The sequence below is a fragment of the Notechis scutatus genome, chromosome 1, assembly GCF_049901735.1.
Source record: "Notechis scutatus isolate UNSWTSFEM ecotype Mainland chromosome 1, rNotScu1.2, whole genome shotgun sequence".
Lineage (NCBI taxonomy): Eukaryota > Metazoa > Chordata > Lepidosauria > Squamata > Elapidae > Notechis > Notechis scutatus.
The window spans coordinates 95,128,602-95,153,947 of NC_142009.1; the positions used below are offsets into that span (position 1 = coordinate 95,128,602).

General features: G+C 36.2%; 1 protein-coding gene across 6 annotated transcripts in view; it reads right to left on the reverse strand.

Annotated features, from left to right (window-relative positions):
• The window catches only part of L3MBTL3 (L3MBTL histone methyl-lysine binding protein 3), an 83,910-nt gene that overhangs the window by 12,932 nt on the left and 45,632 nt on the right, over window positions 1-25,346 (reverse strand). For all 6 annotated transcript variants that reach the window (XM_087971977.1, XM_087971968.1, XM_087971947.1 and 3 more), the window contains 7 exons: window positions 23,715-23,791; window positions 21,295-21,380; window positions 19,539-19,649; window positions 17,848-17,962; window positions 17,122-17,224; window positions 8,431-8,580; window positions 4,588-4,725 (listed from right to left, as the gene is read on the reverse strand). In XM_087971977.1, coding sequence (XP_087828103.1) covers window positions 4,588-4,725; window positions 8,431-8,580; window positions 17,122-17,224; window positions 17,848-17,962; window positions 19,539-19,649; window positions 21,295-21,380; window positions 23,715-23,791 — 780 coding nt within the window. The remainder of the gene's footprint in view (window positions 1-4,587; window positions 4,726-8,430; window positions 8,581-17,121; window positions 17,225-17,847; window positions 17,963-19,538; window positions 19,650-21,294; window positions 21,381-23,714; window positions 23,792-25,346) is intronic.

A 25,346-nucleotide genomic window follows, 5' to 3' on the forward strand; every position in this document is an offset into this window, starting at 1 on the left:
AAATTGATCTGGACTGGTTGATGCCTTAATTTATGACCACAAGGAGTTGTGACTGAATTTTCTTATGTTGAGCAGTATCTATATTCTGGAGCAATGAAAACATTTAAGAGAAACTGGTCAAAACAAAATGCAGATTCACCTACTGTACCTAGACAGTTACGTATGATGCCCCCTATCATTTGTGGCAATATAAGAGCAAATTTATTTTTAATAGTTAATTCAATAACGTTCAGAATACAGTGAAGGAAATTTCAGTATCATTTCACTGACTTCGATGTTTTGCTTAGAATGTGGCGTGAAGTTGGCTACCGTGAACTATAAATCATCGTGGCTTAATGTGTTGTGAAGCTACCTAATTATTAAGCATGGTTTAATATGACCTAATATGATTTAATGTGATCTATGAATGAATGGTATCACAGATGAACAGCCACTCAACATTTACATGTTCCAGTTTCAGGGAAGCAGTTTCTGGTTATGCATATATGAAGAGGATTAAGCACATTCCATGGGTGGGCTGCTACCAGTTCACCCCAGTTTGGCGAACCGGTAAGTAATTTTATCATTTTAATTACCCCATCCCTCCGAGGAGTCCCCATGCGGCCTGTTTTGAATGCCAGGGCCTGCGTGGAGGCTTGGGGAGGGCAAAAACTGGGCCTCCCAGAGGCTCTGGAAGCCTCCTGAGCCCAGGGAGGCCATTTCCCCCCCTCGGAGGCTTGAGGAAAGCCTCCAGAGCTTGGGGAGGGAGAAAAACGGGCCTCCTGGGAGTTCTGGAAACGGGCCCATTTCCGGACTTCTGAGGGCCTCCGGAGCCCTGGGAGGCCATTCCCCCCCCCCCCGAGGCTCGAGGAAAGCCTCCAGAGCCCGGGGAGGGCGAAGCCTCCCCCACCATAGTACAGGAGGCAGACTAGGCCACACTCACCCAACCGGGCAGAGAACCAGTTGCTGAAATTTTTGAAGCCCATCCCTGGTGCATTCCCTTGTGTCTTGGGAAGGGCAAGACAATTTGGAATCACCTGAAAAAATGGTATTACTCAGCCATGAAATAGGACTGGGCAGTTGCTTTATTTGCAGCTCTCTGGACTTTGCAGGACAGACTGCAAATAAAGTATCCCTCTTCATCCCTTCAAAATAGCCAACACTGGTTTAAGACTCATGTGTCTGCTTCAGTTTCTGACGCGTCACTTTCGAAGCAGCACATGAACCTGTCAAAAGTTTTGGCTGGTTCAACTAATAAAGAAGTATTTAGGTTGCACTTGTTGGAAGAAATGTCCATCTGGGTTCAGTCCCAAGTGGGAAGAAAGACATTGGAAACATAAGGCTCTTTGGAAAGATGATTTAATGGTGGACAGGACCACATGGTTTGACGTCCTGGGCAACTGAGCACATGGGTGAGAGAGAGAGAGAAATTTATACCTTCTCTTGGGCTTTGAATTTGCTTCCTGTTCCTGTGGGCAGGGTATTTATTCTGATTGGTTGTGAAACTCTCATGGAGCCATGCAGGGGTAACTTTGTAGACTGTCTTGAGTCCCAGGCTTGGTTGAATCTTGTTGGGTGATACAATATTCCCAGGTACCATGTGGTGAGATGGGTAGAGGGCTAATCCTATTATGTCCCGAGGGTGAAGGTCTTTTGTTTTGTAGATGAGCTGGCCTAGCCTTTTCTCTTGTAGATAGGTTGACACCAAATAATCTGCTGGGGGCGGGCAGGGAGCTGAGGCTCTGAGTTTATGTCCTTAGAAACATGTTTCTCCTTTAGGAAAAATATAATATTCTGTCTTTTTTAAACATTTCCTAGAATATTTTGTTTTTCTAGGAGAAGGGTGGGTGCTAACTTTCTACATACTTCTTCACATTTGTGAAATGTCTGACTTCTGGAGACTAAGACACATATTCCAGGAAAATGTAGTCATTATTAAGCCATTGGGTTAACCAAGATTCTATTAATTTAAAAAGCGCTACTACTTTAGGTACTAATTAATCTCTAATATTTTTCTTATTTCTAGCTATGTTACAACTTTCAAAAATATTTGATGCTCATTTAAAAAAAGTCTGGACTCAAGAAATAAATGTGACAGGAAGAGTGAGATATTGTACATTCTGAATGCAGAAAATGCAAAAATAAACAAAAGATATAAATAGAATATTAACATTAAAATGGTAAAGACACTTTTTATTGAAGTTTTAAAATTGATATAGAATTTCTGTGACAATACTTGCCATTGGTCTACAGAATTTCCTAATAATTAGGAAAAGACTGAATATTCATTTTTGGTTCTTCTGTTCTCCTTTCTAGGAGGATGCTAATATTGAAAAATAAGCTTCTAGACATTATAATTACTGAAAATAATTTGATCCAGGTTTCAAGGGATTGAACTGCTTTTTAATTAAGTAGGATGCTGCAGTAATCCAGACAGTGCTATGAAATATGAACTACATGCAATTAACTTTCCCAACCTGATGCTTTCTCCCTAGTCATAGGTTGTTATAACTAGTTAATACTATGGATGCTATGAATATAGTACATTTTAATATTAACTCTGGGATATTTCATTATACTATCTGTAGCATAATCCCCACATCAAATTCTCAAACAGTGATTTTACTCTGTCTTTATTGCTATTAGTTCTCTGATACTATTTTCTTTTTTCTTTCATAAACAAGTAGTAGTAGTATTTTTAATTAAAGCAATAAACCGTTATATCTGCAGAAAAAAAGGCAGAAGAATTTCTATAGGCAAATGAAGGACTACCATACGTTTCTTTGGACCAGCCCCTTGCTCAAGCAAGAGAATCGATACCCATCTCAGACAAGTGACTCTCTAATCTCTTCTTAAAAACCTGCAGTGAGGTTTTCTGAAGGCAAACTGTTCCACTGGTTAATTGTTAGGAAATGTCTCCTTAATTCCAAGTTGCTTCTCTCCTTGATTAATTTCCAACCATCATTTCTTGTCCTGCCCTCTGGTGCTTTGTAGAATAATTAGATCCCCTCTTCTTTGTGGCAGCCCCTCAAATACTGGAATACTGCTATTAAGTCGCCCCCAATTCTTCTTTTCTTTAGACTAGCCAGACCCAAACCTGCAGCCGTTCTTTGTATGGTTTAGTCTCTTTATTCTATGCCTCTGTTTATTTTATACATGATAATATTGCTCAAACTCAGGTCAACTATGTCAAAGTGACACTCACAATCTGGAAAGTAAAGCCCCACTCTTTTTTTTTTTTTTTTTGATGTTGCATAAACATAAAATAGAATGAGGCTTAAATTATAAGGTCACAAACACCAAATTGACTTTTTGCCAATACGATTGACCCTTGGTTTTTATGATCCTCTCTCTGATTGCTCCTGCTATCTAGACTGATGTTAAGGACATTATTAGGAGCCTAATTTTACCTATTTTTAACAAATATTTATTCGCAAAACTTGCTAATGTCTTTATAGGGTTTCCTGTATCACTTCAATGCACTGCACTGCACTCTATCATTACATAATGGTTAATATTAGGAAAGAGGTCCCCACCCCCCCAATATGCTAAATGTCTGACTACATCTGGCACTCTTTATAATGATTAAGGGATTAGGTCATTTGTGGTGCTGACTTTCTACAAGCACACAATTGAAGTTGTTACTAGTTATAATTTATAATTCTAAATGGCAAATGTAAGTATTCTCAATCTTCAAGGTTTCTATTTCACGATCCAATCTGGGTTGGTCATCGAGACCAGAGGTTAGGTTTTCGGAGGCCATCTTTAGGGAACTTCTCTCTAGCAGAGTGTGTGCTTTAGGCTATTCTGTGTGTGGTATTTATATGGTGCCTGTGGGTCTTTAGAATTTGACTGGGGTGTTGATGGCTGGCTATTAAGTAATTAGCTGTTGTTTTCTTGTGCTGCCAAGCCCTTGCTTCCTAAGTACTTGATAAGCACTTGATAGTTATCCTTATATTCACTGATTCATCTATCCATCCACCCACCCACCCACTAACCTACCTATCCATCCATCACATTTCTAGACCACCCAACTCATCTAAGTGACCCTGAACAGTTTACAATAAAAAAGCTATGATGCTATAAAAGCATAAGTAAGAATAAAGTTAAAAACAGAATTAAAAAGGTTAGGGTGAAAATATTAAAAAGTTACAATTAAAAAGGCAGAGAGAACATCCTCATGATACCAACATCCCCAAGGTTGCAAATCATTGTTTGACTCCCATATCAATTGGCAGAGCCAGGTCTTAACACGCTTTCTGAAGGCCTAGAGAGTGGGGACCCCTCTCACTCCTGGGGGAAAAAGGCAATGGCAGAGAAGGCTCTCTTCTGGGATTCTTCCAGTCAAAATCCTTTAACCTTTTTACGAACTAGAAAAACTACAATATCTAGTAGTGAATGATACCAATCTCATTTATAAGCATACAGAAAAATGTTAGGAACGACTTTCAAGAGTTTAGCAAATGGATTGTAGGCTGCATCATTTATATGATACAATTAAGGGTCTGAGTAAAATATTTTGTTCTGGGAAGCAGCAAATAATGGTATTCAGCTTATATAGATCAGAGCCAAAGTATATAGTATTTTTTTAAAAACCCAGATAGATACCTGTAGTTTTCTTCTTTGACATCACACATTAAAGGCTTTTTGCAAAGAAGTTTCAAATCTGTATCTTCCTCCTTTGAAGGCTGTAAATGAGGTGCAGGCTTTACTCCAATATGACTGGGACTGGGACATTTTCTGCTACTGTTATATATTAAAAAAAGAACAATTATTTAAAATCCTGTATTGATGCAAAACTTAAACTGGAAAATAAAACTGAATATTACCGAGTATCTCTTTTTATTAATTAGCTATTTATTTAAAGCATTTATAAATCTAAGATCTCAGAAACTGATCTACAGCTATTTTTTTCAGTAAGAGCAACTTCAACATATTCATTCATTCATTCATTCAGTTTGTATAGCTACCCATATCAAACCAATGACTCTGGGTGGCAAAGAATCATATAAACAATAAAAAGGTTAAAAACACAATACAAAACCAGAAATTAAATACATATAGCATCCAGGAGATATTGCAATCCATTCATGGCAATTTAAATAGAAAATTGGGTCCTTTACACACTTGGGGCTCCAGGCCCAGCCACCTTGTCAGATTTTTCAAGGCCTGATGTATCATTTTCCGTGTTTTCATTTGCATCTTATTTTATTTAAAAACAAATGCAAGTAATAAAAGAAAATTCAATCATAGTTAAGAAATGACTGTCAACTAAATGTTAAAGCAAATAATAAATGCAAACTGAAATATAGATAACAAAAACAAATTCAGTGAAAAAGGATAAAAGAGAACAAAGCAAAATAAAACCATTTGTCCAATATTCATAAAGAGAAAGATGGAGACTATTTTAGAAAACAGGAGCCACCACTGAGAAGATCTACCCACCAGGAAGCACAATGGCCCACTGAGAATCTTGGAATATGCAGTAAGACCCCTTCTGCTTAATAGCAAAGGAAATACATCAGGTACTCTCTTCAACTGAAAGCGCTTAAATCATAAGTAAAATGTTGTACCTGATGTGATATCTAACAACTAGTGCAATTACTTCAACAAGGGTTTAATGTTGTTTGTCAGATATCCCACTCAGTGACGTGGCATCCATAACCGTTATCCGCTGCCGCTTTTAGATCAATGGCAAAGTTGGTCTCATAAAAAGCAGCATTACAGTAATCTCAAGGTATCTTTCTAGGTTGGGTAAACAACAGTATCTAGGCTGTCCCTGTTTCCCTAAGGAGAGCATCCATGGGAGGTTGAAAGGAGGAGCAGATAGTAAAAGTACTGCTCCAATGAAATATAAACTCCACCCCTTTTGTTTCTGAAATGGATTAGATTATTATTTAATTCTATTCAAAACCAAATTATTAAAAATTGATAAAATGTTGAATTTTACAGTTGTTTCGGAAAGTTTAGTTTAAAAAGCCCTCCTCTATACAAAAGTGTCTGTTTTCTCTACTGCTTACTGAAGACGTTAATAATATATATATTAATAATGCATGCAAACCTCATTTTCAGGTGTTTGATAGGCTAATATACCATTTCACAGTGCTTTACAGCCCTCCCTAAGTAATTTACAGAGTCAGCATATTACCCCCAACAATATGGGTTCTCATTTTACCCACCTCAGAAGGGTGGAAGGCTGAGTCAACCTTGAGCCAGTGAGAATCGAACTGCGGGCAGGCAGCAAGCAGCAAAGGCAGCCTGCAGTTCTGCATTCTAACCACTATGCCTCGGCAGCTCTGCTCTATTGATTCTCTATTTTAACACAGTGGTTCTCAATTTGTCACCTGCAGATTCCTGAGGGTCTGCAAAGTCATCATAGGCAGTTCACGAAGACTTGAAATTTTTTTATGATTTAGACCTTGAGTTAAGTCTTGGTGGTCCGTGGCCACGGTCCATGGTCACAAAGGTATTTAAGGAGGGTCTGTGGTGAAGAACCAATGCCTTAACTTATACATTTACTCTCACAAAAAGAGAGAAAATCTGTAACCTAATACCCCAGCTTTGTGTGCCTCTGGTTGAAGGATTTATCTTCAATAAAACCAAGCATTATAAATACAAGAATGCGTATAATCGATATATGCCATCAACAAAAGACATTTATACTTATCAGAATTGAAATCACTGCAATTTGTTTCCAATGCCCAATTGAATTTGGGGTTGTTATTTCTTGAAGAACAATTCCCCATGGGTTTTTTTCCGAATTGTAGAAAGATTCAAACACATGTTCTCATGACATATGGGATTAAGCTGCTCGAGAGGAAGAAAAAAGCCAAAATCCCCTGGGAATAACTAGAGCCTTACAATGGAGACCTAAAGCATTTCTCTAAATTTCAGTCTTAAGAAATACATACTGATGAGTCAAAAGAACTTCCAAGTTCTTTTCACAAGTACAAAATGAACTTACTTAAAAAATTCACATTTTTTTAAAATATCAGTCACAGACTTTTGAGTGTATCCTGAAACAAATACCACACAGATAACATACCGTATTTGCCGGCGTATAAGACGACTGGGCGTATAAGACGACCCCCAACATTTCCACTCAAAATATAGAGTTTGTTATATACTCGCCGTATAAGACTACCCCTCTTCCACACACCTTCCACTTTTGCACTTTTTTTTTTTTTGACGCACTTTTCTGCTTTGGACAATTTTTGAAATGAGCTAATCCAATTTTGAACCAAGAATATGCCAATAGCTATGGAGTTTAGAAATGAGTTTTAAAAATATTTTTCATTGCTTACCATTAAGCGTAAAATATGTTGTAAATAAAATGAGAACACAGGAAACGTTCTCTTCTCAATACAGCTGATCTCTCTCTCTCTCTCTCTCTCTCTCTCTCTCTCACACACACACACACACACACACACACACACACCAAAAACCCGGACACTGAAAAGGCTGCCAAGGAACAGTATATTCAATGCCTTCTCTTTAATCAAGAAACAAGGAATTCCTTAGAATCTTTTTTTTTCCCCAAGTGGCCCTCTTTAAAAAAATATATGGAGGTAACACTTTCATTCAAAAAGTCTTCCAGTATCTGGAGTCGCTCAGACATATTGAAGTGAGGCAGGAGAGTAAGTGAAATTTGAAATGATCCAGCTACAGTTTTCTTCCCCTCCCGCCTCAAGGCCATTATCTCCACATCAAAACGAACGAGGGGAGGCAAAGAAGCCAAACACGCTAAAAGGATCTCTTTATTTTCCTACACAAGGTCACACCTACTTTTTCCGCATTCAAAGGACAACCTCTCCTCACCACCACCACACACACACACACACACCCCAATACCCGCAAACAATGTTCTGGGCATTAATCACCATTGCTACATTAACCTGGTAAATTTATACCCTGCCTCCCCAGTGTTGCTTTGACGGCAGGATTTCACACAGCGGGCGCTCGCTCGCTTCTCTTCTCCGCTCTCCCACCGTTCGCACATGTTGGAAGCACCGTAAAACCTGATAACCCACCCGGGGCTCCCCATCCTTAACCTACAGCCGCCGCATGCAAAACCTGCGTAAAAAGAAAAAAAGAAAAAGAAAAGTACGCCGCACGTGAGGATCTTGAATCCTCTCCTCCCCACACCGCTAAGGAAGGAAGAGGGGGAAAGGTTGCGCAGCGCGCGTGGCGAGTGACACCCGCCACACACACACACACACACACACACACACACACACACACACACACCCCCCAGCCTCCTCCCGGCTGCAACTCAAGCTCGAAGTGGGAGTCGAGTCCTCCCGGCGTATAAGACGACCCCCACTTGGAGGCATGTTTTTCAGGGCAAAAAGTCGTCTTATACGCCGGCAAATACGGTATGTGCTTCAGGTTCAGCCAGAATAAAACACATAGTAGAATAAAGTTTGAGCATAATTTCATTGACATAATTACTTGATTATAGGAGAGGCTGATCTTTCATTTATTTCTGATTTTCGATTCCAATGCATAGGTGGATTATTTAGAGAGGTCTCCCCACTTAAACGGTCCGAAAGAGTATGCTCTTTGTTTAGGTTTATTTCAGAATATGGGCAGTTGACCACACTGAAAATTAGAGACAGAGAAGAAAAAACAGATTAGATGTTAAAGCAGTTCCTAGCTGAAACAAACATCATATTGGTTACAATTTCTCTGCAATTACTTGGAATTCATTAACAGACGAAGTATAAATGTCTTGTGTTCCTAATAGCAATTCCTAATAATCACTTTCTGCCAAGTATGTTGAAGCACACAATGTTTATTTTCAGGGAAGCTTGTTATGAAGCATATTAATTTGTGATGTATATTTATAATTTAAAGACAAATATTTTGTTTACTATTAGAAATAAGAAAGCCATATTCTCAAGGATCAATAGGTTAAGGGAATGAGCAAAGTAATGTAGTACTCTGACAGGATAGCAAGAATTATGAATAAAAATGAGTTTTTTCTCCTTTTCCACTTTTCCTTTCTTTTTTATTGGAGTATTAATACTATTGAGACAATATACAGTATATATAGTAGCTTGTTATTTTAGCTAAATATTATTGCCCTGTTGTACTATTTGTCAAGAAAAATATATGAAACAGAACCCTTGCATTTTATAAGTTCTCATAAGAGGAAAGAAAAGTAATTACAAATATCAGTGTGAGGATCACAGTCTATCTCAGGTTTTTCAAACTTTCAGGTTGTGGAGCTGTTCATTTAAAAAAAACACTTTAATCTGATCAAGAGGCAAAACTCTTAATAGAAAACTGGCAATGTTCAAGTGAATACATTTTTTAGTCTTTCATGGAACCTCATCAACTGCTCGAGGAATCTGAAGGTGCCCCAAAAGACAGTTTAAAAATCCCAACTCCATCTTATTGTTCCATGAGATACTAATCTTCAGTATCTCTATTCCTCAATTTAGCTTCTTCAGATAAAAGCAGCCAGCTTTATTTTCTCCGAACTTTTGAAAAGATAACCCTGTTTATGAAATCAGCAAAGATATCATAATATTACTGAATCCAAAGATTTTACTGTTGCCTACTTGCCTTCCTTCAATATTCTTTTCTGAAGTCAGGAAATTATAAAAATGAGCACAAATTAGTTTATGCTTAATGTCATAAAGTTTGGAAGCCAATTCTTTATTACTGTCTTTGTTGTTGTTTTTTCCTTTTCTCCTTTTTCCTTTTCCTTTTCTTTTTTCTGGACCTTTTCCCAGTTGAGTTTGCATTAGTTTTCACTGGGTTTATTAAAAATTTCAGTTTTTCTTATCAATAAACTGAAGCATCTGACTTCATGAAATATGTTAATTCTTTTCCGCCCAAGGCTTCTTCATATAAGTTTTTAAAAACCCTCCTAATATTTTATCTGCTGTTTCTTTTTCTCCAAAGCCATTGCCATTTTTCCACATACTGTCTCACATTTCACTCATTGTAGCAAAATTATCACAAACCTCTTGAGAGTCCTAATCAAATGTCTATTCATTATGAAATGTTACCCATAAAAACAGTCTAGTTTGTGTATTGTTTAGCTCATTTTTAATAGTCCATAACACTAAGCTTTTTGAGGTTTAAATTAAAGCTGTGAATTAAAAAACAACCCTCATTCTCATATTAAATCTATTTTTGTTCATACCCTTTGAAGATTTAAGCATTATGTTTTCTTTTCAAATAAGACACATTTATCAATTCACTGACTTTCATCAGCTAGGGTTATTTTGTCACTTTCTTACAAGTCAGTGGATCCTTTTCATCCTATGCTCAAAACAGATGTGCCTATTAATTTAAGTTCAATAATATGAATGAGGGCATGGAAATCACTGGTTGATAAATAGTTGCATGCAGAAATTCAGATGTTAAATTGTTAGACTCCTAAGTCAAGCAGGCCTGTGATGCTAAAGACTCAGAAAGTGGTTGCTCCCTCCCTTTGGCACATCATCCTTCAGAAATTAGACTAGCTCCTACTGACACTCTTTCAAAAGGCCTTGAAGACTTGGGAACCCAAAGTGGGGTGGAGCCCATCAAGTGGTTTATTTGACTGTGTATTGTGTATTTGTTCGGGTATTTTCCCACGTCATAGTAGTTGTGCTTTTAAAGTTGTAGCAACGTTTCAGCAGAATCTCATCTGCCATCATCAGGCTTTTGTATAGTGTTCGTCTGTGAGTTAGACTTTTACAGTGGTTTCAGATTTAAATTTGGGGCAGCCTATTGCTGTGCCAGAATGGTTTTTTCTTTCACCATGGAAACAGAAACAAACAAACAACTACCATTCCTAGATGTACTAATCTACAAAAAAACAGATGGCACACTAGGACACACCATATACCAGAAGAAAACCCACACCAACCGCTACCTCAACGCCCAATCCCACCACCACCCAGCACAGATAAACTCCGTGGCTAAAACACTAATTACTAGAACCAAACGCCTGGCAGACAAGACACACATTAAGACTGAACTATGCACCCTGACTAAAATATTGACAGCCAAGGGCTTCCACAAAAGCAAAATCACCAACTTGATCCACAAAAACACACTGAGACATAATAGAGACCCAGAAGATGAACAGACCCATGGAACAGCTGTCCTGCCCTACATAAGAGGCACTACAGACAAAATTAGTAAGATACTATACAGACACCACATCAAGACTGCCTTCAAAACAGACAGAAAAATAGCAGCCATCCTCAGAAACCCCAAAGACAAAATTGACCTGGAAAACCAAGGCATATACGAAGTCCCCTGTGCATCATGCCCGGCCACATACATTGGACAGACCAATAGAAGAATAAGCACCCGCCTGGATGAACACAAAAATGCAGTCAAAAAGCTGGAACACACTTCCTCACTAGTCCAACACATGGAAGCCACAGGTCATAGAATCAACTTCAATGGCACCAAAACCCTAGCCACTATAGAAAATCCCAGCCACAGAATCATCAGAGAAGCCATAGAGATTGAAAAAAAGACCAGAAAGCATGAACAGAAGAGATGATTCCACCAGGCTGTCAATCATTTGGAAGCCTGCACTCACAAACAAAAAAATCTCCACACCACAAGCCAGGCAAACACCTGGGCACAAACAGATCCCCCCTGATACCTCCAGCTCAAACACACCCCAACCAGGCACCCAGATGAAACCCAGCTTCCTAACTAATGATAGCCGTCCATTTACCCGAAGCCAAGCTGCACTAAAGGCCTCCAATTAAAGTAACACAATGTTGCCAGCCAATCAAGATACAAAAAGAGCCAAAAAAACAGACAGAAGATATTAGAAGCAGAACACAGCAAACTCCAAGACCAATAAACACAGACCAAGACTCTCAACCAATCAGGATGAAGAAAAAACCATTCTGGCACAGCAATAGGCTGCCCCAAATTTAAATCTGAAACCACTGTAAAAGTCTAACTCACAGACGGACACAATACAAAAGCCTGATGATGGCAGATGAGATTCTGCTGAAACGTTGCTACAACTTTAAAAGCACAACTACTATGACCTGGGAAAATACCCGAATGGAGGGAGGGAGGGAGGGAGGGAGGGAGGGAGAGAGAGAGAGAGAGAGAGAGAGAGAGAGAGAGAGAGAGAGAGAGAGAGAGAATAGATATAGATATATATTATCCTGTGTTTTTCTGCTTGTAGGCCACCCAGAGTCATAGTTAGTGAGTAGGTAGCCATATAAATTTCAGGAAGGGAGGGAGGGAGGGGAGGGAGAAAGGAAGGAAAGTCAGTATTGTATCACAAGTCTGGAAGGGATAAAGACTAGACTTAGGACTTTGGCAACTGCCTTTGTTCTGCTAAGCTAACTTTCTTCATGAGATGTAAAATCAACATGATAAACATGAATACAGCAACTCAGCCCAATGTTTGTATGAGTTACATGGGGTTCACATATCTATATGTACAAACATGTGTGCAGTCTTGAATATACATACCCTGAGACGAGAGTATTATAGAACCTGCTATAATATGGATTATGTGGTGGGCTTCAATTAGCCAACCAGTATAAAAGTTCCCAATATCATTAATTCTATTATTTCTTTCTTCCATAGTTCCCTGCTGATCCATGCAGTATGTTTACTACCTCCACTATAATACTTAGCCTTGGATTTTCTTCACACAATATACTTTTTTTCAATCCTTTCTATTCAGAGGTAGTATTCAGCAGGTTCTGATCAGTTCTGGAGAACGGGTAGCGGAAATTTTGAGTAGTTCAGAGAACTGGCAAATATCACCTCTGACTGGAGATTTTACAGCAAGGGTTTTCAAACTTGGCAAGTTTAAGACTTGTGGACTTCAACTCCCAGAATTCCTGAGCTAACATGACTGTCAAGTTTGAAAACCCTTGAAGACCCGTTTTACAGTATCCTTCCCCTGCCATGCCCACTAAGCCACGCTCACAAAACCAGTAGTAAAAAAAAATTGAATCCCACCACTGTTTCTATTGTATTAAGATAAAAGCCTCATTGTGAACAAGAGAATTATGTTCAGATTATTATATATAAATTTGCAGCCCTGTAGGATAAAAGCAACATTTGAAATAAAGACCTTCAGTTTTGACTGCATATACATAGGAGCGTTTTTAATGATTTTCAATGATGCAGAATGGAAAGAAAAGTAGAATTAATTAGTACCATTTACTACTGACTTTGCTTATCTTAATCCCTGGCTATTAGCTCAATCGACTATTAGCCATCAACCACTATTTTCCATTCTGTCTATTCTTTGCAGCCCACAGCTTTTTTAAAACAATGAGTAAAGACAGGCTCCAAGCCTCTATATAACAATCCTTTTATTAATGAGTGAATGTTAATTGATTTACTCCATAAATTGAGGTAGAGCCTTTGAACACAAAGGGATTGGATATCCCCTTCAAGTAAAACATGAACACTGGATGTTTGTGAAGAATAAGAAATTATATAATTTGCTTGACAGTAATTTTGCTAAGGAAGGGATTTTTCAGGGTTTTAGGATTTAAATTTAAGTAAGTACTACACAGATTGTGAGCATGCTTAATAGAATAATAGAGTTCTCAATGTTATCTCCTAGTTTCAATGCAATCCAAAGCAAAAGAAACAGAGTATTTCTATATTAACTCTTTGAGAACTTTATTGCAGTATAGATGCACTGTACATTTCTAAGAGCACTAAGCAAAACTAAGAAACACTAGAAAAATGCGGAATGAATGGATTAATCCTTCCAAATGAAAATAGAGCAATAGGAACAAATGTGAGGGAAAAGCCTCTTACAATTGTATTAGAATTTTGTGGACCAGCCTTTCTCCCATACCTGTTTCTGACCCATCCAACCTCACTGAAATGTAGACTTAATTTCTCAAAACAAAATGAAATTTCAACATCTACATGAAATTATTCAAATATATTTTCTAATGGTTATGTTAAGAGGTCACCAATGTTTACACTCAGATGGATTGAGGACAAAAGGAAAAGAAATCAACCCACTACTATTTCAGAGATATTGATTATGGTCCATTGTCTGTTTGCTTCGGGTTGAATGGCTTTATTCTAAAAGGTTACATTTGCATTTTGAAAGATTCTTGCAACTTGATGCATAGATTTTTATTTACTCATATTAATAGAATGTCTAGAAGTCTATCAAATGAACTCCTGTTATACTGTGTTTCTCTGAAAATAAGACTGGGGTTTTTGCTTCAAAAGACACATTGAAGCTTATTTTTTGGTTAGGTCTTATTTTTAGGGAAACACAATAGCTACTCACTCTCTGCTAGTTTACTGTTGGGGGATTCCCTTAAAACATAATACAGGAATAGAACCAAAATGAGAAATTGGAGAGGATAATGAGAAAAATAAAAATCAATATTATAGCAGGATCCAATATGGGTCAGTCACCATGACCAGAACTTTAATCTTCCAAGCTTTCAAACTCATACTGGAGCCCATCCTCAGGGAATTTCTCTCTAGTAGAGTGTGGGCTTTGGGCTATTCTCTGTGTGCTATTTATATCCACAGAATACAGAATAGCCCAACACAGAGAATAGTCCAAAGCACCCACTCTATTGGGAGAAATTCCCTCAGGATGGGCTCCAATACAAGTCTGAAAACTCAGAAGACAAGTTATATAATTAAGACCTATCTACTGTTAGTCTTGCTAAAGCCTCAATGTTCAGTGAATGTCCTTTTCCCACATGCCCCCATCAAATAAGGTGAGGAAAATGGCAGTTAAAAGGTTTATTAATAAAGCTTTATATGTGAAATGTCCTTCCAAGAAAGGGTAACTTGGTATCCATGATATGGCCTATTTTTTCTTCTAAATATTTTAAATAATACCATACAAGTAATCACTGACTTACAACCATTTGCTTAACAACTGTTCAAAGTTATGACAGACTCGAAAAAAATTACTTCTGACCTAGACTTAAAGTTATTGATTGCTATATGACCCTGTGATCACGTGATTATATTTGAAGCACTTAGCAATTGGCTTGCATTTACAATCAATTGCAGCATCTGCAATAACATTTTATGGGGGATTTTACGTGGGGTTTTTTTTGGGCAAAAAACAATCATCGGATGAGTTGGATTTGGAGCTACAACCACATGACTGTTTAAGAACCATTGTAAAAATGGTTGTAAAGTCTAGTCTCGTCACAACGAGAGTAGACCTACAATGCAAATGACTTATGACCAAAATTCTGAGCTCAATGCAAGTATTGCCTATATTCCATCTTGCATGTTGGCTCTTGTATATGATATTGTTAACTACTGGTGGGCCCAGCCGGTTGAAAATATTCTTCTTTTTGTTGTTTTGTCTTTGTGACAATTTACACTTACATATAGTTTAGAGGATCAGCATGAGTGTTTGTAGTTTAATAACTTGGATAATAATTTAACAGTAATGTATTAAATAACTTTAATAACTTGAGTTACAAAACAGTTGGTAAGCCTACTCTACTCCATTATAGCATATAATATGGAGTTCTCATAAAGAAACACAAGATATTGAGTAATTCATTTGTATGCAAACCTGAATCTTTTTTATTACTATAGAACTCTGAGGTCCTTATTAACATTTGCATTTAAAAAGACATTCATTTTAGCCCTGTCATACTTTGTCACTGCACATTTTCATCCAACTTAAGCATTGTGCTATCAGAAAATGACTGATTAACCTTGCTTTCAGACACTTACTTGACAACATAAATGCACCTTGTCATGAACATTTCCAAAAGTATATTTAAGTAAAGTTTCAACAGAGATTTAAAAAAAACCAGTGGACTGAAGCCAGGTGTGAACGACTATACCCATTTTATCCTACCTCTATTAATTCAAATGGAATTTCGATTTGAGAGTTCAGGGACAATATGGATTTGCTCAGGGAGCGATATCAATATTATGTTAGTTCCCTGAGAGCTATTTACACTCTTATACTTCAATGCTTTTTGTATACCAAATTTGTAACCACTTTAAATTACAAACCACAGTAGCAGCAAATACAAGTTATTATGACAATTTTGGTGGTCTAAATAAAAGCATGCTTTTAATAGTTTAGTTCCTCATTCTTAGTCATCTAGCTGCTGACAGGAAGCCCATAAGATAATAGCACCTTTCTGCTCGTTTCCCCGAACTGATAATCAAAAAATACAACAATAAATGTAGTATGTATTTATTGACTCCCTCTACACATGCTATTTTCCACTCCATCTTAAGGAAAATATTTAAGCCCACAATTCATTAAGAATTTAAGCAAAAATGAAACCCAGTAAGCCTAATTCCTCAAAACTATTAATTTAGCCAAGTGAGTTAGTTAGAATCAATACAATGCTTAGTCATTGAATGTACTTTTCTTTGTTATTGGTCTACGGGCATTCATAATTCAAATACAAATAAATATGTGTTTAGGCAAAAGGTAAACTTTGCATTCTAGTCAAGATCCATCCAAGGGGAAGGAAAACCAAATGTAGATAGAATTTTTAAAAAAAGTATTCTTTCTAATATCCCATATAGATGAGAGGACCTGAAAAACTGAAGGCTAAAGAAGACAATTAGTTTTCATATTCATTGTAAAATATTGAAACTGGATAAATACTTGAAATATGATTTAGTCAAATGACAAATACATAATATTTACTGATCAACTGAAACATGTTGTTGAACTTTGACTTATAATAACCGATAAGACTTCAAATATTTGGTTTATAACTTAAGAGCAAAATTATGAAGAAAAAAAAAACCAATATTGTGGGGCTACAAGATTAAAGCTTTAATGTCAATATAGGCTGAGATTTTCATTAAGGAATCAAACTAACAGCTCCACACAAAATAAGGGCCATATTCAACAGGCAAATATACCTAACTGAATGCTAAGGAGAAATCGCTTACTAGGGAGCATCATATTAGTTAAAACATTATTGGTATTGAGAGTGGTAAGCACTCTCTTAATCAGGTGTTATATTCTGGTCACAATGAAGTCATGCAATTGAGTGATGGTCACCAAAACAATCTAAATAAATGGATACTTGACTGTCCTTTTTCTTTGCAACATCTTGTCTCATGGACAGCAATTAAATCAAATTCACAGCCTTATTCTAATGGGTCACCTCTTGCTGAGCTACTGAATCACCAGTTCTTCATAACACATACCTGTGATGGCCCATATGCCTGGCTCTTTTTAAGTGTCCAACTCCCCTGCAGCCTGCTGTAGGGCACCCTCCTTGTTCTAAAGCTTCTACTAATTCCAGTGGACCTAGACAAATAATACAAAAATCAACTTCAACATTAGCTTCATATTTCCTCAAATCACAAGGGTGGCCAATTAATTTTTCCTAAGGTGACACAGGAGAAATGGCCTGTTGTGGAGGGCCGCTGCCATCCTGTCCATTCCAAACACACACACACACACACACACACACACACACACACACGAAAGGTTGGATGTCAACTATAAAATGCCCAAGTCTACACTAAAAGATGATGATACCCCCTCTCATGATCTCTTTTTAAATGCTAAATAAGAGTCCAAGTTAATATTTGAATTACATTACGTGTCTCCCTATTCAATCAAATTGTATGACTATAGATAAAACAATGATTTCTCCGACCTTTGAGAAATCCACCTGGAATTCTTATCATGGATTAGTAAACATGTATACATTTTCTCTTCTTGAAAATCAGAATACCCACAATTATAACAGGTTTTAATTATCAGTGTTTCCCAAGCTATCCATTGATTTCTATAGATTTTATAAACATTCACTCTAGGAATGATTTACTACACAGCTTGGCTCTGCTACAGCACATTATTTTGCCAAGGCAGAAGAAAATAGACTAGTAAATATTTATTGTATTTTTGCATTTTTATTATCTTACTAAGAGGGGGCTGAAGAGGATGTCCAGTTTTTCCACACCAGCCTGCAGGATGTATGTCCGGGTTATCTGCATCAATCCAATAGTCATAAATACTATCCCAGCCATCAAAGTGGATCTAAAACACAAAGATATAGAATGTTGAAATCCTTGTAGTCTCGGGCTACTTTCTTTTCTTATAAAAATTAGTAAGTTATTTTTTTTATATTAGAGCTTTATGAAGAAGTGTGACAAATGACACAAAAGCATATCGTGTTTGTACTAATTATGGTAGCTTTATATTTACTTTGCCAAGATAACATTTCCAGTTATATTTTAACAAACCCTTAAAATTTTTAACGTATGAGTTTAACGTTTCCAAATTCAATCTTCACATGATGTTTGGTTCCCAATGCTAAATGCAGCTCAGCCCATTTTTTTCTGAAGCCTGCCAAATGCTCAGCATTGGAATAGGGTATACCAAATGTCAGAAATGGTGTAAGGTTCGCTATGGGGTGTTTTAGCCAAAACCCAGAAGCAAATGTCTATTTTTGGCAAAAACATAGTAAACCATGGCCATATGGCTACAAATATAGATACCCAAACCCCACCACCCCAGACTTCAGAACCGGTCATAAGTACCTTTTGGGTAGTCAGTTGCAAATTTTGAACAGTCACTAAGTGACCAATGGCAAGTTGAGGACTACTTGCAATTTTTTCTTAAGTTGTTCCAAATTGTACTCAAACTATTCCAAAGCAAAGCATCAAAACCCTTTATCCTAACTAATCACTGTGATTTGTCATTATGATTTATCCTAATCATAATACTTAGTAATTATGAGCTAAGTATACAACTCAAGAGATTAAATTCCGGTTATCAGAAAGATAAAAGTCATGATGATGTTGATTGACTTCGTAGGTCTGAAATGACAAACCATAGTTAATTTACCAAATTAGTAAACTAAGGTGTCACTTCCTTCATGTTAGTATAACAGTGGAAACAGCTGGTAAAAATCACATTTGGATTAACACTGAAAACAGTTGATTCTTTCTTCAACTACTGACAGCACAAATTAACAGTTCAATTAGGAGTGAAGTGTAATATGGTATCTCCACAGGATGCAAACCTCACAATCCACTCAAACTGACGAAGACAGAAAGAAAATGATTTTGTCTTGATTATGTGTTTATTGGAGATTTATAGTGCAAATTTATAGGGTGCCTTGTGAATGTGTGAGAGCACCATGTCTAATCACAGTTTGTAATCATTTCACATGCTGCTTACTATTATATGATGCAACTCTGTCTTACAAAAAGATTGTCCATAGTACAGATACCTATACAATTAAACACCAATGTTGACTGAAAGCCCATTAAAATTAAACAGAACTGAAACAAGATCTTAGGTTGGTACTCTTTAGGGAATCCATCTACCATACTATGCTTCAGATAAATTTTTTGTTAAAACTGGTGGCTAATATATCTGAGATCAACCTACCATAAATAAAAAATACCACTTTGATATCTAATCATGGAACTGAAAATTGTTATAGACTTTAATTGAAAGGGGACAAATTCAATAAGATGAAGCTATGTTCCTCCTATTCAGTGAAATGAATAGAGAGACCAGAGGAGTATTGTATGTAATATAGTATTATCATTTATAACTGTTCAGCAGGTAATAGATGTTCCTGTTTAAAAAGAATATAAATTACTTTAATTCTGTGATCTTCTGATTCAACCACAGTAGCTACTCTGATAAGTGCAGGATTCCTCTTGTCAACAGCTTCAAGTTTCATATTCTTCTGAAATCCATGAGAAAGTTTCTACAACAGAAAAAGGTACTTTTAGTTTAATTTATATCTATTATTTATACCATAATGTTCTCTGCCAAGGATAGGATTCATTAGAAGAGGCTTGCTTTTCTATGCACTTCACGTGAAAGGAACCAATGATGATATTCTAGAAAATATTAACTAATTGTATTATTGAGTTGATTAACTATTTAGGATCCCTTGGACTCTTAAAAAAATAGGTAGTAACTGTGGCCAAGAGGACCGTGGCACAGTTTAACCTTGTGCCCCAAACTAGAACCTTTTCTGAAATGGGAAGTATTACTCATCAGTATTAGAAATCACGCGTTAGTGATTTCTTAATTGGACTGTAATATTGGAATACACTCTACATGCCCTTGAAGAGCATTTAGAAGCTACAATTGTTCCAAAATACAGTAAGTCAAGTAATTATACATGCATTTCATGGCAAGCACATAACACCTTTACTTAAGGAGCTACACTGGTTAGCTTGCAGTTGCTACTTGTCATCTTTAAAAATCTGACATGATTCAAGGGTTGGGTTTCTGCAGAATCATCTTCTCCTAGTATCAACTGTCTGTCTGATAAGATGTAGGAGATTGTGTTCCTCTATCAAAGACTGCCATCTTCAGGGACCATGAAATTATGACTTCTCAGTTGTTGCCCTCTTCCCATCAATAAATATCAGCTCCAACACCAAAGTAGCCACTCCCTCATGGTTTTCAGGAAATTAGTGAAAATTTTGATTGTCTATCAAGCCATCGAGGCTGGTTTACTGTAATTATCCCTCTCTAGCAAGAAATTGCTTTATTCTTTTGAATATTTCTCCCAGTTTTATGTTAACATTTATATAATTATAATATACAGGGTTTTTTAAAAAAATATTTATATTGCTTTTAATCCGGTTAAAAGTCATATAAATCAAGTCAATAAATAAAAATAAAATAAACCATGTATCTAGCAATTAACAAGTCCTCTTTTTTCTTGTGTTGGTTCAGGAAGCAAAGTGGTAGACGTAATCTTCAACTTATAACCATGCATTTAGTGACAAAGTTATGATGACAATGAAAAAAGAGACTTATGACTGTTTTCCACACTTATGACTGCTGCAGAATCCCCATGGTTACAATTGGCAATTGGCAATTATTTATGACAGTTGCTGTGTCCTAGAGTCATGTGATCATCTTTTGCAACTTTTTGACAAGCAAAGTTAATGGGGAAGCCAGATTCACTTAACAACCATTACTAACTTAACAACTGTAATGGTTCACTTCACAACAGTGGCAAGAAAGGTCACAAAGTGGGGCAAACCTCACTTAACAGCTGTTTTGTTTAGCAACAAAAATTTGGGGCTTAAGAACTACCTATACACTGAAAATAAACCATGTTTAGGTAGTGCATTTCCTCCATTCTTCCTTCCCATAAAAAGGGAAGAAAGGAAAGTTAAGCTATTGTCTTAATATCTTAAATATCCAGAGATAGCTAGGGTTTTGGATCTGGCTTGAAGACCAATTATTACTGAATTCCAAAAATGGGGAAAATTTTATCTAAAGTCAAAGCAACAAGGTCATAAAGTTAGATATTAATATTGATCACAGCAGCAATAATGGTGGTAGATAATAAGCAGAAAAAGTATGAAAAAATAGATGTTTCTTACCACTTTAAAAGCTCTAGCAGGTGCAGGTAAAGAACTGGTTTCTTCCAAATATTTTTCCCAAGAAAAATGTTTGCCATGAGGATAGTCTAATTGATAAATAATGATACAAGATTTAAATATAAATATCATGCACTGGATGAATTCAAAGCACTGTGCGTCAGATTTCAATTAAAAGGAATAAAGTAAACATGACCTACACTGCCTTGTAGTGGATGATCTACAACTCATCGCAGATTTAGCCAACATAGTTAATACACAGGAGTGCCAAGAATTGACATTCACTAACATTGGAGGGATGTTATTCTCACTGCAAAGTACAAAGTGTTTTTTAAATTCCAAAAGTTGTTCCTGAAACTCTCACATCTTGAGAGATAAATATCTCTGACTCTTTGATCAACCAGATGGACAAAAAAACCCCTATGTAACGAGATGAGAGCAGTTATATTTATTCACTTAATTTCTGTAAAAACAAGGTTTACCTTTGAGACAGTGTATTAAAGTAAGAATATATTTTCCTTTATCACAGTAGAAACCTACCTAGGGAAGAATATTTTGCTGCTCTCAAACTCATCTCTCTCTATATATATATAAATATATATATATATATATATAATATATATATATAAATAATATAATATATATAATATATATATATATAAATCACACCAAACTTGATTGCAGGAAATACGACTTCAGCAACAGAGTGGTCAATGTCTGGAATACTCTACCTGACTCTGTGGTTTCTTCCCCAAACCCCAAAAACTTTAACCTTAGACTTTCTACTATTGACCTCACCCTAAGAGGTCTGTAGGGGGCGTGCATAAGCGCACCAACGTGCCTACCGTCCCTGTCCTATTGTTTCTTTTATTTTTCTTATATGTATCCATGTATTCATAACTATGTTTTTACTTATACCTATTATCTTGTAAGCAATTGACAAACCAAATAAAATAAAATAAAATAAATATCTCTTTAATTTTTACACCAAGTATACATGATAAATTTCAGCATCATGGCTCTACTTTTCTTTTGATTTATGCTTAGCCTGTATTTAAGCAAGTATGAAAATGAGCTTTGGATAGCATGCAAATAGACAGACTTTACGGCAAAGATAGAACGGACAAAATAATCCAGTGCACATCAAACGGAATCCAGCATGACAGAATTTAATGAACAGTAAAGACTCCCCCCAAATTTGCTGCAACTTTTACTTCCTAGGCAACAGAAATTAGGAGTTCTGCACATTTTAGTTCAAGGCTTTATTAGGTCATATACCAATACAAGTATTCTCACTAACCCACCACTTGTTCAACGATTGTTCAAAGTTACAATGGTGCTGAAAATGGGGACTTATAGCTGGACCTTGTGGCTGCTGCAAGCATCTTCATAATTGCAGTTTAGGTGCTTGGCAACCTGTGTGCATTTATGATGGATGCAGCATCCCAGGATCACACAATTACAATTTTTTGAGCTTACCTGCTGACTTCTCATAAGCAAAGTCAATGAGAAAGCTAGCAGGAAGTCAAAAGTCACGGTCATGTGACATTCCACTTAATGACCCATAACGATTTGCTTAAGGACTTCCATGGAACTGACATCATAAGTTGGTATGATCACATAATATTTCACCTTACAACGGTATTGCTTAAAACCGAGTTGCAGGTCCCACCTATGGTCCATAGGGGAGGGCTACCTGTATACATACATGTCTTTCAAATATAGATATTCACAGGTAAAGCCATTTTTTAGCAAAGCTCAACTGAACAAAATTTCTGTTAAGACTATATATAAATGTTAATGTAAGTTTTATATTAAATAAATGCTATAATGGGAGAAAAGTTGTTAATGCTAGTAGGCCCACAGTTTTCTGTGTAGATAAAATGTCTCCTGTTAATAGGTAACAATCTTCAATGTATCACCTTTCCAAGTGACTCATAGTATGGCAATGAATGACACCATTGATATGTGTGGGCAAAATTACAGAGTTTGTTCCTGAGAAACTACAATTAATTCACTTACAGGTTAAATATTTATAGCTTATGTAAAAGTTGTTTGATAAGTGGATTTGCATTCTAATTTTATAGTTACAAAATGTTTTTCATAATTTATACAGTTGATATCTAATTATCAGTGTTTGCCTGGTAACTTTTTCACTTTTTCATATATCATTTGTCCATATGAACTTCTCATTCATTTAGGTTCTGCATGGAATGAAAATATTTTCCTTTTTACCGAACCATTATCCAAAATGCATGTAAAACTAGCTTGTCCAATCGTAATATCCAATCTTAAATTCTTTTTTGTTTTTACCTAACTCACCCTTAAATTGGGATATTTTAAAATTTTGGCACACTAATAATTTCTGATTAAAAATGTTAAATAAGGGAAATAAATATGTAAACTTATGCGATTATACAGACCTGGAGGAATTACAAGTGTTTTTTTATGTTCTTTACACCATCCAACTGGATGAATATACGGACTAGCTGCTTCACACCTGCAGGAAAAATACTGTATTAATTGTGTACCTTTCCTATAACTATCTTAATTGCAATTAAGATTTTTCTTCTATTATAGTTCAAGGCCAATGGGGCACACATGAACATCTGGACTGCTTGTTAAATGTAGACACTGAATAAATTAATTATGGTATTGGAATGCTTTTTCAGAGAGAGAGAGAGAGAAAGGAAGAGGGAGAGGGAAAGAGAGAGAGAGGGAGAGAGAGAGAGAGGGAGAGAGTGCATAAACATATTTAGGAAAGGCTGAAATATATATTTGTTACTAAAAACATTTGATTTAAGACAATCAAACATACAAAATTATACTTTCAAAGTTTTTAATCCAGAAAGAATGCCCTGTATGGATGCCTCACACATCATTGGATGCAGCTGAATATTTTTATTACTTGAAACTACTTTATTCTATTGTTACTGAATTTTGTTATTTATTATATTTCATAAACATATTTTAGATACTATGAATTACCTTAAGTATACAGAGAGGTGAAAAATGAATATTAAAATTGCATTATGTTATATGTCTTTTTTATATAAAAAGCTGTGTCCTAGATAGTACAAGTTAAGAGGATAATGAAACAGAAATAAACACAATAAAATATTATTACAGAATTAGTAAACAAAACATAATGACATTTCTGCCTGTGTTTTTCTATTACCCATGCTACTGTTCATTTTTTTTAATTGGCATAGTTCATAAATATTATCAACTAAATATTTTTGTTGGTTTTTATTGGGATCAGATATCCATCTTATAATATACAGATCATCTTATAGCCCCATCTTGTGTTCAAATGAGGAACCTTTAGAGCAATACATGTTTTGTGTTAAAGGAAACTGTTTTGTTAGCAATCTACTTTTTATCTCCCAAAGGTTTTAAAAAAAAATTGACAAAGGTTTTTCTTTTTCTTTTTGCCTCTCTTTCACTTATGGGAGGTATTGTCTTAGAAGTAAAATGCATATTTGTTGAATGTTCTGTAGGCTGCAATCAAGAGGGAAAGGCTCACTTCACTTGCAGCCAGGAAAGAACAGAGTAAATTGGAACGGGACAAATGACTTTTGACTTTGGAGTTCTATATATTCACAACCAGGAATGTAGTTAAATGCAATACTGAATTAAACTCATACATTAATTACAAATTATGACCAGGCAGTTTTTTTAAAAAATTTGTGTCCAAGTCACCAAAAAACAAAGGTTCTTTTCCTCAGTCTGAGGGAGAGAATTGTGGCAAAGTAAAAGGAATTTGAGTGGATACACTGCCGAGAAAGGTTAAATGACCTCTCTTTTGCCTCCTCCTAAATCTGAAGGTACCTGCAGCTGCTTTCCAGAAGAAAAAGCATTTGTAGATAGGGAGAAGAATGTGAAGGAAGGCTTCAAATATAGGATAGGAAGGTTATTCACAAATAGAAATTTAAGCATTAATGGCACAACACAAATATATTCTGGTGAGTTCATTTCATGGTGCCCTTTGCAGCTTTTAAACGGCCAGCTTATCATAATGGGGTTCTGTTAAAGAAATAAGCTTGGCCCTATTT